Below are 20,289 nucleotides of genomic sequence, written 5' to 3'. Positions count from 1 at the left end.
TTCCAGCCAGCTGCTCTCACTCGCTTGCAGATTTTTAAACCTTACAAACTTTCGGCTGAAAGTCTGTTAGTCTGATTTCTACCCTGAGGTGAATCTTTTTAATAGTCTGAGCCAAAAAAGATTTTTCTCATATTTTAGTGTAAGAAAATGGGGACAAAAATACACTGTCCTGATTATAAAAATAACCTTTATTATATTTCTTGCATTGAAAATAACTTTGTTGTTAAATTATTGCAAAAATGAACTTGGTGTTTTGTCAAATTGGCACTCGTTACTTAAAATGTGGACACAGGGTTTCACAAATATCTGACTGCATTAGCGTCAGGTGGTTCATTTGTCCCCAAAATGTAGGTGTTTTTCCTCATTTTCTTCTTTAAAAAAAAAAAACAAAAAACGATAGAAGCTAATGCATTTTAAAGGCCTGTTCGCCACCAGAATATTTTTTTTAAAGTACATGTGTGCCCTTATGAAACCACATTCTGTTAAAAAAAAAAAAATCTGAAAAGTGTTATGACTTTATTTGAGGGTATAAATTCTTGGGGGTTTCCAATTATCAGTTCTTGTTGAGTCAAAAGCAGAAATGAAATAATCCGAACTGGCCTGCCAGTGTAATAGCAATGTGTTGCTGTGCTGTATGGCAAGACACGGGATTTAGCTTGACCTCAGCACTTCCACGCTGTGTGCCTCTGGAGGCCGATGCGGTGCGCCCTATCTCCTGGAGACGGGTAGGTCCAGCACTGCTTCTCGTGTAACCAGCTCCCAACTGGCATTCATCGAGCTGCTGTGAAGGTCCCTTCCCTTAATTCTGTGCTTTCTGCCCTCTACCCAAAAGCTTTCTTTAGCAGCTTGCAAAGAGAGTAGTAGAGACAGGATTGGCATTACCACCGTCGAATTCAATGCAAAAATAATTACTGTTTGGGTGTCCTGGGTGGCCCTATTATACCGTGCACTTAAGACAATTTTATAATCTGCTTTCAAAGCTGAAAGAAGATTTTGATGTGATATCTATATACAGTGTTGTGATACATAACCGCTGATTTAACATAATGTTTAGCCCAATTGCGAACATTTTGATCAGTTTAGCACACAAATTATGTTCAGGCAACTACCAGCTATAATTTTGTAAATTGGGAGACTATTCCTATAAAGAGGCACAAAAGATTGTAAAGATTGAATAAGTTCATTGTCTTAGCAACCACCCGGGGTAGAGAGACCTTTTCTCCCCCCCACCCACCCCCCTTTTTAAAAATACTTTGTGGTTCACCAGTGCAGACACTGCATATCTTTGTATCCCCACGCAGTCACCATGTTAATAGTTGTTTGCGAGTTGTGGTCAGTTAATTTAAAAAAGCTGGCATGCTGGTATTATAGGTCCCAATAGATTATTCTTGCTTCAAATGTATTATTGTTGCCTCAGCCCAAACCCCCACTCATGACAGAGTTCATTATAGCTCTTTAATTTATAATACTGTTTGAAAGGATGAGCCTGAGACTATATAAAAGGAAGCACAAGTTTTTAAACTTTCCGAGCCACACATCATCCTGTTTCCATTTTGCTCTAGTTTAGTGTCTCTTGCTGCAAACGGATGTGCTGCTTCAATAAGGAGTTATTGTTAATTTTGGATCCTAGCACTTGTTTCGTTGTAAATATAATAAAATGTTCGCTGACATTTGGAACTGGACATATTCTTAGGCCACTGAGTGCATGCGACTTACGTATTTTTTGTTTTTATTCTGTTGATAAATGGAAGGAGTTCATCTAAAATATTCAGCGGTTGGTGATGCCACTGTAGGCCCAGCCCATTCTGGGTTTGGTAGACCAGCAGAAGCCTGACAGCGCCCTGGAAATGGAGTTGCTAGCTATTAGAAAGGAGAACTAGGCATCAGGACTCATGAATTTTGCCTTCATGCTCTGTCGCCCATTCAGTAGGTGACTCTGGACCTGTCTCAGGTTTATCCATCCATTAAGGCTTATAATACCAATATTAGTTGCAAAGACTAATAATAGGAGATTCTTTGAAGAGGGATACAATTGATGAAATATATCACTTGTACCCAAGGCCTTCATACCCCGCTCCTGTGTTGGCACGGGGGTAAGGTGGCTTGATTGCTTGCACTGTGCTCTCTCGTTGTTGCTGTTGGAGAAGTGACCGTCACTGTTTTGCACGGTCTTATGACACCAGCTCTGCGCAGTCCCTGAACCCATGGATCCCATCTACTCCTACTAGTCCAGAGAGCTTTTGTAGGCAACAGATCTATTTCATCAGGTGTAAGGAAGGCTTTCTGTCGCATCTAATGAAATAGGTTGTTTCCCAGGAAGCTCATTCCTCTTTGAGCCAGTTAGCCTCTAAGGTGTCACCCTGCCCTAGAATTTACCTAATCCTTCCTAATCTCCGTGCTCATCTCCGCGGCATGTAAACTGGTTGGGAATTTTTCAGCAAAACACTTTTTCTTCAGAAAATACAGATCTGTCAAGGTGAACATTTTTTTAGCAGGTGCTTAACTACCAGTTTAGGCAATGTTTGGTCAAAACGAGAGAAAATGTATTTTTACTCCTCTCTCCAAACAGTCATTGCACATTCTTGGGGCTCCAGCATCAGATTCCTGATCCAAAAGACACACAAACTGGAACGCTTCCAGCAAAGGAAGCGGAGGGTGGAAATAGGCATCATCTTATTTCTCTTTTGTGCCACGTGAATGCAGCACCAAGGCAGCATAAATGCGGAACAAATAGATGTCCTTACCCTTTGTTGCACCATGTGACGCAAAAATCAGTGGCACAACAAAAGGTGGTTATAGACTCTACCACTTTATTATGGTGGGTGTCCATTACCTTGTGGCGCTTTCCCTGCTCATCCAGGCTCACAGGGCTGGCTGAGTGGGGAAAACGCCACTTTTCCCGCTGCTACAGACCCAGGACAGGGGGAAAAGTGTTTCACCTCTCAGCCAGCCCCAGGGAGCAGGCTTGGTAGGGGTAATTCCCACTTTCCCCACTGCTCGAGACCCACGGTGGGTCCGGTGCAGCAGGGGAAAGTGCTTCCACGTGGGGCTGGCTAGGTGGGAGAACAGCCGGCGTTTCTCAGCTGCCGCAGAACCACGTTGGGTGGGGAGACGGGGCAACATCCATTGTTCCTTACTGCTCCAGGTCTGCAGGTCTAGGGCATCGGGAAGCACCAGGTATTCCCTTGCCCCGTGAGCCCTGCAGCGCTGGCTGAGTGGGGAAGCACTTTTCTCTCCTGCCCCAGACCTACAGCGCAGGCCTGGGACAGTGGGGAAGGAAGGGAGATCATGTTGCCCCTTGTCGCACACCATCATGGGTGGGGCAAAGGGCAATGTGCATTTTGCCCAGTGAAGCAATTCCATTCAGCAATATCTGTTTCTAGCCTGAGACACGTCCAGATTACCCAAGCCCATGGTGGATAGCGTACTCACCTGGGATGTGGGAGACTGAGGTTTGAGAACAGGGACTTGAATCCTGGCCTGACAAACCAGAGGGATGTGCACTAGTCACTGGGATGTTGGCTCTTCTGGAAGAGGTAGGAATACTCTTTCACTCTCTATCACTTTAAATGCTCTTGTTTTCTTTCCAGTGTCGAATTGGGAATATTTCAGAAACCTGTGTGGGCCAGGATACCAGTTTCCTGCCCAGCTGTAAAGCTGAGTTTAAGAAAATGATCTAATGCACCTTTTTTTCCCCCACCCGGATGCCATCAGTTGCTTCAAAGCCAGCACTTACCTCCTTTCTTGCTTTATAGCACTGTAAAGAAACAGAATTAATTACCATAGGGTTTCAATGGCAGTGGCAGGGCGGGGTACCTTCCATACTTACCATTCATACTTCCAAACGACCAGGTTTAAATTCCATCCTAGGTAAATGCAAATTATTTTGTATAAAATAATATATCACTTCTTCAGGCCAGTGACAAAAGCCAGTAATGAAGAGTTCCAGTAAATCACAGATTGCTTCTGTAAAGAGTTGAGAATGAGAGATGTGATGAGTTATAAGCAGTCATTAACATTCGCTGAATGCTCTACTTAGTATTAGTGTTTCGTATACTTCTCATTCAAACATTTCACGGAGAAAGAGTGGTATAAATAGGGTAACACTAAACAGATGGTCCGGTATGCAGAGTTTCTAAAGCTTTTTGTGTACTTCATGTCAAAGATAACAAATCACACAGGTCAACAGCTAGTGTCAGCTAGTGAGAAATGATTGTACATTTTAAAAAGTAAAGCTCTTGAGGTGCTCGTCATGTTGGGGTCACGTGGAAAGGAAGATGCTTCCATCCAAGTGCAGAGACTTGGAGAAGGAATGTAGAGAGACAGGGTTGTTTAAAGTCTAAAAAAGTGGATTATCTTCGATACATTTACATTCAAGACCATCTCCCCCATGCTCTCCATTGAATCACTCCTATATTGTCAGACATTCCCTTTAGTTTTATAGGATAAAACGAAAATCTCCAAAGGACTCATTAGGACTAGAGTTATCTTGATGCCTGGGGGAAAATTAAGGATGTACAAATTATTTGTTCAGTTCTTTGAAGTAATATTTTTTTTTAGGGACAAATATATAAAATGTGCTGCTTTTTCTTCCATATGTTGCTTTCAAGCAGAGCTGTCCTTTTGTTTTGAGATTCATAAGCTCGCTGTTAATATCTATGAATACCTATATGATATATGGTTATTTTTAAGGCATCCAGCCCTCTAGTATCTGAATGCTCTTGGGTAAATCACTATAATCCCAGTGAAATATTTTGGTGTAAAATTTAATTCCAATTATTAAGTATCAGGTCAGAGTCTCTTTTGTAAATGAGAGAGTTCAAGAGATGGGTAATGGATTACAGAGCCTTTCACTTGCAGATCATAGCCAGAGTAGTAACAGCAGAAAGTCCTTATAAGCCTAAGGCTATTTTTCAGCCTGAGATGAGGGCTAAGTTCCTAGCAGAAAAGCTAAGACTATCCCATAGGTCAGAATGGGTATGGATGGGGTCTTAATGGTGTCCCCACTCCTGGAAGTGACTCCTCCAGCTCATGGTCATGAACGTTCATGAGACAACTTCTTCACTTGCAGCTGCCAATGTGCTGTGGATACAGGAGACACCAACTTTCAGGTCTGCCATCCAGGAAACTTTCCTCAGCACACTGTTTGCTTGAGGACACAAAAGGACATCATCTCCAGGGTATACTCAAAGGGCTCTGGCTTTCCTGAAAATAGGAAGTCACGTTAGCATATAGAGCTCATGTTTTTCATTCATGAGCCCATTCTCTTCTTTGCAACTCAGCTGGTGTATCTTAATTTTGACCCGGTGGCTGTGAAAATGGATGCAGCCTTCAAAAATACAATTTTACCTTGCAGCTAGCTGCTGGGTGAACTTCAGCATCAGGAGAAGCATCCTATGTATGCAGCAGTGGCTTTCAGTTTGGTTGTGTGGCTAAAACCTCAACAGTGAAAATGGCTTTAGAAGAGTCATTTTCTCTTGTCCAAGTCTGTATAAAGAATAAAAATCATGAGATGCTAATTCATAGATTGTAAGGCCGGAAGGGACCTCGGAAAATCATTGGGTCCAGCCCCCTGCGCCAAGTAGGAAAGACAACTGGGGTCAAGTGACCCCAACGAGGTGACCGTCCAGTCTGCTCTTGACTGTTGCCAGGGTAGGCGGTTGCACCACCTCTGGAGGGAGCTTACTCCACAGGCTGGACACCCTAGTTGTGAAGTAGGTTTTTTTTCCTAATGTTGAGCCTGAAACAGTCTTCCAGGAGTTTGTGACCATTACTCCTAGTTTTCCCCAAGGGTAGTTGCCAAGGGTCTTATGAAAAGAAACATTTCAGATCCTCTGCCAGGTAAGCGGGCTTGCTTTAGGTCTAATTTTTTTTTTAAGACACTTTATAAGATCTGGAGTAGAGTGGGAATGGTAGAGAAAACCATGTCAACCATAAGTCACTTGTTCTTACTTACTAACAGAAGAAATGTCACCTGTGACGCACATGCAAAGAAAGCAACTTCAGGTTTGTTTTGCATAGCCTCTTCCATACCAAAGAATTGCTCAGAATTATGGACAACAGCATAATTTTTTTTTTAAAGAAAAGTAAAAAGCCATCTAGGGGCATAGTTCAGGAAGTAAAGAAAAGTTTTCTGCTTCAACTGACGGTGGGGAAGAACACGGGTGTCACTTTGAATGACGAACTAATGTGCAAGAAAAAAAGAGGCTCTGATACAGCTGAGACTCCAGCCCCCTCCCCGGATTCAATCTGCAGCGGCTTCTCTGGGAATTGCCCCGTGGAAAGCAGTGCGCTGCTCCAGAGCTCTGTGTGTATCCCTGACTTTTAAATCAACATTATCTCCACATCAGGGTCCCGTTTTTGATCTGCACCTCCCTAAATTGTGTCAGGGACCGCATTATTGTGTAGGACCCAGATTGCCAGCAAAAGGTGAGAAATTCTGTTGTAGATTCCCCTAGAATAAAATGGACCCAGGCTTTCTCTACGGCTGACATCTGTCTTTGGATTTCTGTTCTGTAGAAATTTCTGTTGGGCTGAGATATAGGACCTTCCTCTCTCTGCTTACATTTTCCACTGCCTTCCTACCACATTATCAGAAGAAGAAAAAACCAGAAAATAAACCAGGGTAGGCAGATATTTTTATGCAGACACACTCCTGTTGGCATGGCATTTAAGAAAGGGGAGGAATGGAGAAGATGAGACTCCCGTGGAATAAATTTGTTCCTTGCTTTACATTTTCTTACCAGATACCATGATAAGAGATGTGGAATACCAGGTGGGTCGATGGATACACCTGTTCTGTATGTCACAGTGGATGACATGGCAAATGTTGTGTTGTCACTCACTTGAGATGACCAAACACAGCAGGTCTGTGATTTATCGTTATGTACTCATTTGAGTGACAAAAACATGCCTAATTCAAATAGCAAAAGAAAGTATTAAACCCCTTCGCAGGGGTGCTGTAGTTTCAGTATGCAAGCAGAGAGGTGACATGATGGCCTGTCAAACAAGAAACCTTACAAACACTGCGGCCTCTTTGAATCTGCTACAGAAAAAAGGAGCAACACTTAACTGTTTTAAGATGCACAGGGATTTTCAGAAGCACCGCTTGAAAGGGAGTACAAAAAGGAAAACAGCTTTTTCCTGGGCTTGTTTCTGTTTCCGCAAGTTCTTCGTGTTATAATTTAATCACACGTGTATTCTAATATCCAGAGAAAAAAATAGTTTCTGCTCAGTTCTACTTATTAGGGAAAAAAAATCTCTTGCGTGCATACATGTGCATATACACATATGTACTTGTGGCTGTGTTGTGTATATAATGCTGTTTACTGCTGTATAGAGAAGCTATAGCTCTCTTCCGTCGTTATATCCCTATCGTAATGCTCCCTTGAAATATAGAAAAAAAAAAAAAGGAAGAGACACCATGTGTTGATTGTCACATTTACCTTGCATTATATTTAGATTGTAGCTGAAGAAGTCACTAAAGCGGGTACCTGAAAGTGATTTAGTACGAGAGTTGACACAAAGCCAGCGGGTCTATATTATCACTTCCTGTTAACTGACTAATGCATTGAGCTGTTTTGACATGTGACCTGTTGATGTTGGCAGCTCATCTTTTCTCAGCCTATTATAACACCAGCTTCTCCTCCCTAATTATCACAGCCTGCACCTTCCATGCACACACACACGTACGAACACACACATGCGTGCACGCATTCCATTCAGCCTCTCCTAGGCTCGTTGCCATTATTTGCAGCTGCCTCTAAGTATTTCCTCCTGATGAGAGATCCCATATGTCTGAGAGAGGTCTAGGTGACCAGGTTTTGAAGTTTACTGCTCCAGCTGGAAAGCTTCTGTGAGATACTGCACCACCGTACAACAAGACTGCTCAAGCCAAAGGACAGTATCGCCATTGTACACGAGGGAAAAACACGTCCATATTAAAATCAGAGCAGACTCAAAATAAAGTTAGGATTTGATTTAGGAAAAAACTGGAATAAACTGCAGGCTGTAATTGTTATAAAATGGTTATGAGGTATGTCAGCTAAGGTGTTGTCAGAGGACAAAGCATATTATTAATATTTTCCAAACGTTGGCTTGTTTGTTAACGTTTTGGGAGTTGTGCACATGTGAGCCCCAACGCAGAAGGCTCTGTGCAGATTTAGAAGGAGTTCCAGTCCCTGCCCGGAGAAGGGCCCAGGGGCTCTCAACTTCGTCTCCAAAGTGAGAAACCAGGGAGCGTCAATTAAATGCAGTTCAATTACCTGCAGAAATACCAGCGACGTTTTGGGGGTTTTCCAACGTGACATTTCAGAAGATGTTGTTTTTAGTCCCTATCCCACAGATCCCTTTCAACCTTGCATAACATTGGGTGACCGTTCCCGCTTAATGCCATACACAGTATGAACTTCCTTAGCCTGACGAAGGGTTTTTGAACCCGAAAGCTTGCTTAATAACTATTCTCCAACCATTTGGGTTGGTCTAATAAAAGATATCAAATTCACCCAAGGAACCTTGTCTGCCTATATCCTTAGACCAACACGGCTACAACCCAAACCCCTGCATACACAGTATGAAGCATGTGTTTTTCAGAAGCAAAAGCCTTAATGATCTGGTTTGGTTTATATCAGCATAGTGTGTTTAATTCACAGCCTCTGTTGTTATAGATGCTGATCCCTCCTACCTCTGAGGCACAGTTACGTAACGTTTGCACCTTTAGATTAAACTCAAAACTTGCAGGGTGGCCCAGAAGTGGTAAGAATTACCAGCTGGGATGTATTGAAAAACAATTCTTCTTATCCATTAGCCAATGATACAGCATTATGTTGCTCGTGGTTTAAGAGAGGCTGCCCTACAGAAGGTGCCCTACTGTACTGCAGACTAATTTCCTGCACAGTAAAGCATCACCATCTACACATATGTGGCAATTAGGGCGTAGTAGACTAATTTACTAATAGTCCCATCAGATGCAAGTGGCTTGTGACAGCACAGTAAATTGCTGTGCTTAAATGCACATGTAGACAGTAACATTGACCATGTCTAGATGAATGCGGCCATGTGGTATGTGGCGATGCAAACACCTCTGCAGCACCACAGTGAATTTTTAGTGGTTCTCCGTGCTGCAAGGGAGCAGCATGAAGGAGTTTTTTTGACCCCTAGGTACCTAGGGGTCAAAAAAACCCACTGGAAAAAGAGCAGAATGGCACACGTGGTGGCAGCATGCGCCACCCAAAGCTGAAGCCTGGCCAACCGGAGCCTCGCACCGCTGCCAGCCAGGCTCCATGCGGCAGGATCGCTGCTGCTGCAGCTCCAGGCCCCCAGGTAAGGCTGCTGGGGCCAGCTTCCCCTACCCCACCTGGGGTAACTTGCCGTGCGTCAGAGGGCACGAGGCACAGGCATTCCCTGGGGACAACTAGCAGCGGCACAGGGTGTGCCACCACTGTTTGTCCCTGGGGAACCAAACATCCATGCATGTCTGGACGTGGCCATTGGGATTAGTTTGCTCCGACTCAAATTGAGCCGGAGTCTATTCAGTTGCATTAATTGCACGTGTAGATGTGCCCGCCATGAAGCCCAGTTGTATCATTCACTTTAGTGGTAGTTTTGCGTGGGTAACAGGTAACCATTTTTCAGCTATACTATCTCACAGACAGATGGTGAAAAATTGCCTTCCACACTGGAGGTTGAACGCTGAAACTATTTTGCTATCTGTCATGAAGGTACCTACAGCAGTGTAAACCTCTGGTGGAGATGTGCTCCTCCAGTGAAGCAAAAACCCGCACCAATTCATCTGTCAAGGCTAAGGGAAAGCTATGTGGATTGTAGTTAATGCTGGAGGAAGAGAGACCTAAATTGGCCGTAAGCCGTGTTTCGCCTGCTCCCAAATAGAAATCATTCTATTTTGCTTGTGTAGCCTGAACTCCAATCAAATGCAGAAAGTTAGAGAGGTAAACATGCCATTTACTTTTGATTGTGTGCATTAAAGAACTCCAGGTTTTTGCTGGTAAATCATGTCATTCTTCATTCCACGCTGCGTATAGAATGACTGTTCGTGTCAGATACAGGACTTCTTTTTTCCATCCTGGAAAAGTAAACCTAATCCAAAATAAGCGTGTCTTCTGATATTGAGAAGCCTTGTGCTTTCCATCACAGTGCGTCAGGTGACAATACAAGACATCAAACGATACAGTGATACTTAAAGTGACAGTAAATAAAACATCAATTAAAAGAACACTTTTGGGGATAAATTTCTCCCGACTAATTTTGAATGATAAAAACTTAGACTTAATCTCTGGTGCATTTTATCAGCTACATTTCCTCGTTTGTATTATTACAGTTAATACATTGTATTTATTCTTATTTTATTTATTTTTAAAACTTTATTTGTTCAATTAGAAGCCAGATTTCAGCCTTTATCTTTGTAGGTAGCTGATCCAAGACAGTTTTATGTAAATAGCTTAATTAATTGGTACCCTTCAGTTGAAACAGCAACTTACAAAGGGAGTAATCCTTTTCGAGTGGCATAAGCTGTTTAGAAAAAGGCAAAAAAAACAATGACTGGCTTAGGCACCTTGTCACACAATTAGAAGTTATTTGACAGAAGTAACTGTAATAAAGCAAAAGGCCCCTGCCCAGATTGTATTTTTCAATGTAATTAAAATAGCATCAACTTTAAGTGCAGTTACTATATCATCTTCAAATCTATTTTATTTTGAGACTTAATTATGTAAAATTACAAAACTTCCTGATAAATGGTGCAACATGTTAATGGCAGCAATGTGGCCTACTTATCAAGTAAGCCACATTTCTGGAACAATTAGCTGTTTAACACTTTCATGTAGCCACCTCCTTTTGAGGCTGCCTAGCGCATTAAAGCTATTGCAGAGTGTTGCAGCAGGACACGCCAAACAAGGGCCTTGCTCCGTGACTACTGATGATGCCCCTCTTCCTGACCACTCAACAGATCTGTAGACTAGAGAGGAGGTGGAGGAGAAACTGGGATTCGTCATCCTTTTTATGTCCACCAGTCTATCTGTGGCTCCCTTCCTGATAAATATTGGGCATGCTATCTTCTTATTGTTGGGTCGGTCTATGGTTGGATGGTTGAGTGTTGAGAATCTGATGATGGTCAGGTTTTACTTCACTTTCTTAGCCCTCCCTTTGGGACTCTGGAGCTCCCCATGGTGAAAAGAACGTATGGAAGCTGCAAAGAGATGTGCGACACTGAGCTATAAATCTCTCCTTCCTTAAGAGGTCACAAATCTCATTGCCATCAGGACAAAGTGTCTGACTCTCTCTTTGCATTAGCTTTTTCACAAGATAATGATAAACACCAATATATGATCATTTTAAAAATCATAGTGGTTCCTACACACTGATGGACACGAGGGGTCTGCCCCCACTTAAGCTACCTGTTTGGTTTTTTTCTGCCACATTTGTTTCTACGCTATATTATGAGGTGATGAACACAGAGAGAAGGGATTGAATAAATAGCAGCATGGTAACTTTCAACAGAAATACTACAATATTACCCTCATTATTATCCCCTTTTATTTGGGTGGAATTAGTTTCTTCGTTAGGTTGGGGGAGGTGGGGAGGGAGTGGTTTCTTGTTCTGTTTTGGGGGGGAGGGTTTTAAGTGTGGAAGGATGTAATTAATGCATGGCTGTTGTCAAATCTAGTTCAGACTGAAGAACAAGAAAGTGCAAATAAGCTAAATCATTTGTTTTCATCGGAAGGGAGTGGGAGAATACCTACCTCATTGTTTTTCTTTGCCAGGAATGACAGGGGTCATGATAGAGCCAGATGGATACAAAAAATGGGCTGGAAGAATTAGAGAGGAATTTATTTGTAATAGATCATTGGATCTGCTTGGCACTGCTGTTTAGAGGAGACTCAAGAATGAAACAGCTATTTTGGGTTTTTTTGTCGTGCACTCTTCATGATAGTAGCTGAATGCCTTACAAGTTTCAGGGTTAAAATAATGCAACTGTATCTCTTCTTACTCCCCAGGCAGTACATCTCTACTTTATTATTACTTGAAGATGGCAAGGTTTCATTGTCATTCTGATGTCTTGCAGAAGTGAATTTTATTCTTGATCTAGCTTCTGAGATAGCTCTGTCTCATACGCTCATGTACCCGAGTCTTGGGGCTGACCGATTCCATCGAAGTGAGACCCTCCAGGAAATGATGCTTGTGTGGGTAGCTTTGGTCCATCCAGGAGGGGGTTTTGAACACGAGGACAGAGACCTTGACTTGGGCTCTGTTCAGCAGGGAACCAGTGCTGAAAGCAGAACAACGTGGTGGTGTGCTCACAAAAATTTGCATTGCTAAAAAGATAGGCTGCTGTGTTCTGTACCAACTGCAGCTTTTTCAGCATTGACAGCTTCATCCCTAGTGAGTTGCAATAATCAAGCCTAGAGGTCATGAATGTGTGAATCGCCATGGCCAATACCTGAGCTAATAACAAAAGTCTAGAATGTATTATTTTTTTTACAAGCTATTATACTGGAGGGTGATCAACATTGTTTCCATCTTTTCTAAGAGGTGATAAGGGCGATTCCTGGAATTATGGACCTGGGAGGCACATCAGTATAAAGAAAAGAGTTAAGAGAATGATTAAAGATGATATAAAGCCCCTAGATGAGGATAATATGATGGGGACAAATCAACGCAGTTTCTATAGCCTGTCAGAATTCTTTGAAATAGTTAACAAATAATGGATAAAGGAGAACCGGTGGATATAATTTATTTAAACTTTCAAAAGGGTTTGGATAAAGTCTTTTAAAGGAGGCAATTAAGGATTCTTGCTAACAATGGGGTAGGATGTAAAGTCTTGTCATGGATTTAGAACTGATTTAAAGACAGAAAGTTAAAAGTAAGATTAAATAGCCATTTCTTACTGTCAGAAGGAGAAGATAATGGGGTGTTCTGAACCAGAGGGAGGACTGGTAGGCTTCATTTTTTTTAAAATAGCATTTATATTAAATTGCTATTGTGCATAGAATATAATTAGATGGTATTCCCTACAGCATACATATACAGATGAGCATTAAAATCTTATGGCTTCAGGAGTGTTCCACTGCTGTCATTGTCATTCCACGTGGTTAAATAAAGGGAAACTAAAACAAAAATTAAAATGTCTTCCAAAGAAAAGCATCGCCTGCTCGTGTCAGACAAACACAAACAGTACCTTTCATGAGCTAACCAGCCACTGCCCAAGAAAGGAATCAAAGTGCACTCCATAATGACCAAGTTCTTCTCAGGGAGAGAAGAAGGATTTGTGAATAAATACACAATCTGGCTCATGAAGGCTCCAGTTCTGCTCCCAATTGACTTCATTTCTATTCCATTTAAGTGAAGCCCTGAACATGCCTCACTTGCATGCGCTCCTCTTAAGACCTGGTTGAGTTCTAGATCAAGACACTTCATAACCAGGCAATGTAGTAGCTGATGAGAGTCCAAACAGGCAGGGCTAAGGTAATGCATATAGATAAAAAAGAAAGAAAAAAGACATTCTGCTAGAGTACTGCGAGACCTGAATTTGTTGTACCATCTTAGGGAAATAATCAGTGTGTCATCAATGAAGATATTTTATCATGCAGTGAATAAGAAGTTGGCATAAATTAGAGAATGATAAGTAAAGTATTTAATAAAGCTACTTTATAAATGAAAATTCATCCCTGCTTTGAATGTCCTGTTCTGCTTGTTCTAACAGGGGTCCCACCCACCGTGTTGAGCGGAAGTAGAAAGCAAGTAGAGAACAATTGGAAGCTTTTCAAAAGAAAATTCAAGAGAAGGACAAAGTAAAGACTGTGACTGCCTGGTGTTGAGCAGCAAAGAGAAAGGAGACTTATGTAGCAGAAGTTTTTATAAAGGCCAATCAGGGGCGTCACTCTGATTTTTTTACACATTGGCAGAATAAGAGATTATATGGTAAAATTTAGAAGTAACAAACTATTTTTGTTGCATTGTGTAGTTAAGATTCAGAACTCCTGACAACATAATGATAATTACCATACCAACACTGGAAATCAGCATTTTATAATAATAGCACCGCCTTTTAATAAATCGTCACTAATGTCAATGAAATATCTTTCTCCGTATCTCTTATCTGTAAGATATAATTGCATAGGTATCACGTAGGCTTCATCTCCCTCCTATGAAACTTTCCTTCTTGGTAATCTTTGGGGGTAAGGGCATCATGACGGAGCAACCATTTGTTAACCCTAGCATGGTATTCTTCCAGCTGTATTTATTGTTGCTTACATTATGTCGAAAAGTGAGGATGGGCCAGTAGTTCAGGCACTAACCTTGGGACTCTGAGAAACCTGCCAAAAGAGACTTCTCTTCTGCTCCAGCCTTGCCTGTGTGACTTTGGGCTTGTCATTTAAGCCGAGATCCTCCAAGGTATTTTGTTCCAAGTCCTATTTTAATTCATGAGTCAAACAATCAAATAAATACCTTAAACCATCAGACACCATCTGTAAGTGGAGGATAACGGACTTCCTTGCCTTGCAGCACTGCTACTCAGTAGGCTTTGTGAATGCTCAAATACGCTGTAAACTGCAATCATCCATGCACTTAAAGCAGAACCTTGTTCCTACTTTAAAATGAGTGCAGATACCTTTAGAAATGGGAGGAATGATCTACCAAGAAAAAGGAAGAGACCAGTTTTGTTTCACATTCGTAGAAGCACGTAAGAATGAATCGCATGTCTGTATAATGGTTATTAGGAAAAGGCCAGCTCAAGGATGGTCCTGAGACGCAAAAGTCACCACATCTCAAGAGTTGCCCCTTAGTTTTTAGTATGAAGACTGTAGCAAAAAATCTAACCACCCATAAAATCAAATGAGTCAGCACATTCCCCAAAATGCATGTAATATAGCAATAAGTGGATGAAAGTTTACTTTTTGTGTAGATTGGAAATATACAGAATAGGGAAACTTCAGTAAAAAAGATGTCCTTGATTTATGTATCTGAGCCCAGTCCCTAAAGCGTTTCTTCCCACAAAGTTTGTTTGCTCTTACAAACAGAAAGCTGGTAGAGCTGTCTCATTTTTCATTTATGTTTTAGTTTTGCTTTGTTCATTGTCAAAGCAGCTGTTAGAAATAAATGAACCTACCTGTAAATATCCTGATTCCAATTTGGGAGAAGAGAAAACTGAGTCATACAAGTGACTTGCAGCCACAGAGTATGAACCCAGATTAGAAACAGGAACTAAAACATGCTTCTCAAATATCAGGTTAAAATCTGGAAAGTAAAGGCCCTCGCTATTTAACCAATATTGAGGGCTGGGAGGTGCGGGGAGGAAGAAGGGGCAGGGAATGGGTCTCTCTCTAAAGGAATCCCCTGGCACAAAAGACTGCTGTAGACAACCACTTTTTAAGTCTCTTAGAAGAACTCACTTAATACTATATGATCATGTAACAGAGTTAGCTAAGGTCTGCCTGGAACTGCATAGCTCCAAATCAAATTAATCATATGAGCCATTCTCTCCCCAACTTTTTGCACCTTGAATTTAGTAATCAAAACAAGCTGGCACCACAAGGAAGAAGAGTGAATGCCGTGGACCGTATTTAAGTACAGTAGCAGTGACTGATATTTTGATGGTTAATTTCTTTGATTTTCTGTTGAATTTAAATGCGTCTATCGTGGTTTACCAGTTTCAATTAGTACACAAAACAAACTTTGCTTATTTTTTGATTTTATGCTCCTCGTTATAAGTTGCTATAGTTTTGTGTTCTTGCCAAAAAAAATCTTCTTTTGACAAATTGCGCAGGAGGTATTTTGAGATTATGTGATTGAGTCGATTGAGTTTGGGCCAGATTCTGTACACTTTTATCACTGAAGACTAAAATACAGATGCTTGTTGCACTAAAATATATAGAATTTCCTATGGCCCTGAAAATTTGTGTCACGTTTTAAAACAACCAATTTGAGTACAATTTGAGTTAAGTGGCAAGTAAACAATGCAAATGAAACTGTTTTGTTAGCTAGAAAGTCATTGAAGATCTGCAACTAATTATAAATTGGCAAATGCAAGTCTTTGAGAAGCTGAAAGGAACGTTTTGCTGATACGTTGTTTAGCTATATTTAAAACGAGCTTGCCCTACACAGTCCAGACAACAGTTAGACTTCACTGAATATTATAACTTCTAAAAACGTAATGAGCATTTAATTTCCACTTTGGGTTTCATAAGAAAAAATGTGTATTTTCAAAAAACCAAAGATTCAAATATTTGTACTCAAAACATCAAGCCTTCTCAAGATAAGTCATCTTTTCATTTTATCTGTTAGTAATGCTGGGCCCAAGCTTCAACATTTGGATCCAGCTTTCCCCAGTATTGAGGAGTATTCAGATATGGCATTCTCATTGACATTTTCATTGAGCCTTTCTGTTGGGAAACTCAAAACTCTTTACATGCAGTATTTTACTTGTCTCATTTCCTAAACTAGGGAAATATCACCAAGAAAAAATTCTTGTTTGGTTTGCGATGCAAAATTCTGAGCTAGATTGAGAAGTGTCCATTGTTAACGTCCACATCGGTGTACATCACTAATGTAAGCCATCAACCTGCATGTCTGTAGTTGCCGTGTACACCTGAATATGCAGAATGCGTCCCATAACACTTCAGTTCATGTCACGTTCTACTGAACATCGGGGTTTATTGTTGAAGAATTGATAGACCTCAGGCCCAAGTAAATGCATGAAGAAAATGTAAAAGAGGTAAATATTCTCCAGGATGAGTATTTAGTACATCTTGGTTTAACAGATGTTGAAGTTCACTCACCAGGAAGTCCCAGCACATGAACTGCAGCCAAGCAGCATTCTTGGAGGAAGAGAGGAAGAACTCAGGCCACCTTCATAGCTCCCTGATCTTTGGGATGTCTGGGCACCAGTCCAACCCCTGGTGTAAATTAGGGAAGTCTGAAAGCTGCTCTGTCTTGTTCCTGCCACCAAAAGCCCCATGGGTCATTGTGGCAGCCAGGGATCAAAATTCCTTCATCCTGTTGGAAATGGAGTGTTCTCAAGCTAACCCATTTTGAAGGATTTACAGCCAAGGTTTGAGTTGCCTTAGCAGACTGCAAAGGGTTAGAGGATTTCAGAAGGCAGCAAACGCACATTAATTAAGACTCACAGCATCCTTTTGTGGGGAGGGCACACTGGAATTATTGTTGTATTATTATCCCATTATGCTAATTGGAAAATGAAGGCAAGGAAAAATTAAATTACTTCTCAGGATCATATAGGAAATTGGTGCCAAGGGACAGGAAGGGAACTCCTGACTCGCTGTCCAGGTTTTAACCACTAGGTCACATTCTTCCCTTAAGAATCTGGATATCTACATAAAGTACATCTTCATTACACTGCTGTACACTTTCCTTTACAAGTGCTTGGGCAAAGGAGAATTTCACTGTTGAGTCTCATACAGGTTGATAATGCAGTTATGGAGTCTTCTCAACTTTGTAGAGGGACCTCTTGAAACAACTGAAGTATATTATAAAATGTTCTAGTGTAGTCCACGTACAAATTTTGTGGATACAGTTCAAATTCTTGCCAGGCTACATCATCTACCCCCATCCTCTCTTGTCTGCTCATTTTTTTGTGGGAGAAGGAGCAAGGATACCTCTTGGGATTGTCACTTGTAGAGGTCAATGTGTCACATCAACCCTACCTAAATCATTCATGCCTTCATCTTTTCCCTAAAACCTACATTGAAATACCCTTGGATAACAGCCATATATTGCACTAGTTGTGCTCTGTTCTCTTAAAGTCTGAAAAAATCATTACCAAAATATGGAGCCAATGAAGTCAAGTCTTTGCTGTGCCTCCGTGCCTTTTTTTTATTCTTTTTTTTGTGGAGGTAAAATAAGGAAGAAAATCAGAGGTGCTTTTGTTCTAAAAGGAAACCTCTGTATCTGCAGAGACTGGATCAGCCATTGTGGTCCAGTATGAAAACAGTGGTTATGATACAGTGCAAGGCAATAAGATATTAGATAATCTGTGAAAGTTCAAGTGATATGTGGTCTGCTGTACTGTAATGTGAATATACCTTTTCATGTTTCCTTAAAATGATAAAGAGGAAGGAAACTGCAAGTTCCTATTTGTGCCATTTCTTGCCCTGTTCCTACTTTGATATTTTTGTCTGTTGGTGAACCCTGTCAAGTTTCCTTAGCTCTGATTCAAGTTCATGGGCAAGATGTTGATACCCTGACTCTCAGACCAGGTATAAATCAGAGTTTGACCATTTAGCCTTGTGTGGAAGAGTTACCAATAGTCTGTCATGTAGGCTGCAAGCACACATCACATTTAACCTGGGATAAAAAATTTTCTGTCAGAGCAAATGCAATCCTACAGTTGTTCATGTCCATTGTCCCAAAAGAAATCCTGAAAAAGTTTCCTGGATAAGAACTAGTAATAGTTTGGCCTGGGATACTGTACAGTATATCTGTACATTTTTCCCAGAATTGCATCATTGAATCAGTGACAGAAAAGTGCCACTGCTTTCAGTGTGCACACAAGCGCAGCTTATCCAGGGACAAATGTAACATCTATTCCTAGCCACAAGAACATTTAACCAAGGGGCAGCAGTAACACTAAGACGACTTTCCTGTTTCTGCAACAACTTTTTCAGGACAGTTCAGTATAGTGAACCCTATGGTACTAGCTCTTTTTGCACTATTAGGGCTAGTCCCGTGAATAATGTTTGCAGGATCAAGGCCATAAATTTTAAACTATAAAATGATTCTACATCCAGAGTATTTTAATAAAAAGTCAACATGAGTCATGGGAAAGGAAGGGGTCTGGGGGTTATAGCATTGGGGGAAATGGAGAATGAATCATTGTATCCAGACTGAAACAGATCTTTAAGCACAAATCCCAATATAAAAATGTTAAGGGCTTGATCCTGCCTTTGGCTATGCTTGTTCTTATTGTCGTGTGTTATAAAATCAGCTACTGTTATAACTTACATGGTGCTGTTCACCTAAGGACTAAGTTCTAGGTTTTTATAGTCTTTATTTTTAAGTACTATAAATACCCCACAACTTGGCTTTTTAGACTGTTGAACAGATGCACAAGATTTTCCTAAATCTCCTTCCCATTTATAACCAAAAGAAGTAGTAATGTGTTGCATCTTTCGATAAAGACTTCTTACAAGGGCTGTTTCGTGAATGAGGCCAAGTAGAATGTGCCATTGTTGGTGCTGCAGGTTTTGAGTTTATTTGTACATTATGTCTACTGTATGCTACATAATAATGAAAAGCTATATGTGCTGGTCTGTTAGTTCACTACACAGTCTGTGTGATTACAAATTGTTTGAATAACAGTGGGCTATTGAAACTCCATCCAGATGTGTGTGTTGCTAACTGTGGGAATACCCACAAAGGAGGATTATCTCTTTTGTTGCCATTTCCAAACCCTTTAAAGAGTGGGCAAGTGAAAAGCGTGGAGGCAGCAAATGCGGAGTAGCTGGGCATGCTAGAGATGAAGACTTTTCGTAATTAATTCCAAGCGGGCAAAACTTTTAACCCTGTGGGATGCACTCCTAAACTACAAATGGCCCCAATGTAAGCAGTGTGGAGATGTCCCAAACAGACTTTAGGGGGAGGCTCTGCTTGGTGTGATCAGCGGTAGCAGAATGAAGTGAGCTATTGTCATTTGACTGCTCTCCGTACCACTGAATAATGAAGCTGTTATAAACTGGTGGCAGGAGAAACATTTAATTTCATGTTTCCAGAATTAAAATACCATCCATTTAGTGAGGTAGAGCATTGACAGACAGGGCCTGTTTGACTGGTCATTTCTCAAAGCTGGATGGAAACAGAGCAGTGCTAAGCAACTTAAGGAGTTAAGGTGGTTTCTCCTACGCGAGTTCAGCCTTTATGCTTTGGTTGGAATCTCTGCCCTCTGTCAGCTATAAATTGACCCTTATCCTCTATGTTCACTAGCTTCAACCTCAGAAGTTGTCAGGGTTGAAGGAGACCCAAGACAGATAAAGCAAAAAGAAAGAACCCCGCAGGCAGACGCTAGTGAGATTTGGGGGGGGGGAGTGAGAATTTAAATACAAAAAGACTACTTGAAATCAAACTGGTCATTATGGCTTCAAGGAAGGAGAGAGAAAGAATCAGAATTCAGCCTTGCTTTGCACAATTGAATTTAAAGAAAATGTTGAATTTCCTCCTTAGTGATTAATAGGCAAGTGTGGTGACATACAGGAACAGTGAGCTTGACCTTCAAGGTAAAGGGTAACTGCTATGTTAAGTTGATTACACAATTTCCTCTGA

General features: G+C 41.2%; 1 protein-coding gene across 3 annotated transcripts in view; it reads left to right on the top strand.

Annotated features, from left to right (window-relative positions):
• The window catches only part of VTI1A (vesicle transport through interaction with t-SNAREs 1A), a 352,105-nt gene that overhangs the window by 270,868 nt on the left and 60,948 nt on the right, over nucleotides 1-20,289 (top strand). Inside the window, exon 8 of one of the 3 annotated variants that reach the window (XM_019485971.2) lies at nucleotides 13,718-14,091. The exons of the other annotated variants lie outside the window; for them this stretch is intronic. Coding sequence (XP_019341516.1) covers nucleotides 13,718-13,748 — 31 coding nt within the window. The 3' untranslated portion in view covers nucleotides 13,749-14,091. Of the gene's footprint in view, nucleotides 1-13,717; nucleotides 14,092-20,289 lie in introns of those variants that run through there. 3 annotated transcript variants of the gene reach the window in all.

Source organism: Alligator mississippiensis, chromosome 6, assembly GCF_030867095.1.
Source record: "Alligator mississippiensis isolate rAllMis1 chromosome 6, rAllMis1, whole genome shotgun sequence".
NCBI lineage: Eukaryota > Metazoa > Chordata > Crocodylia > Alligatoridae > Alligator > Alligator mississippiensis.
The sequence above is the reverse complement of the archived record's forward strand: the minus strand, read 5'-3'. Positions and strand labels throughout refer to the sequence as shown.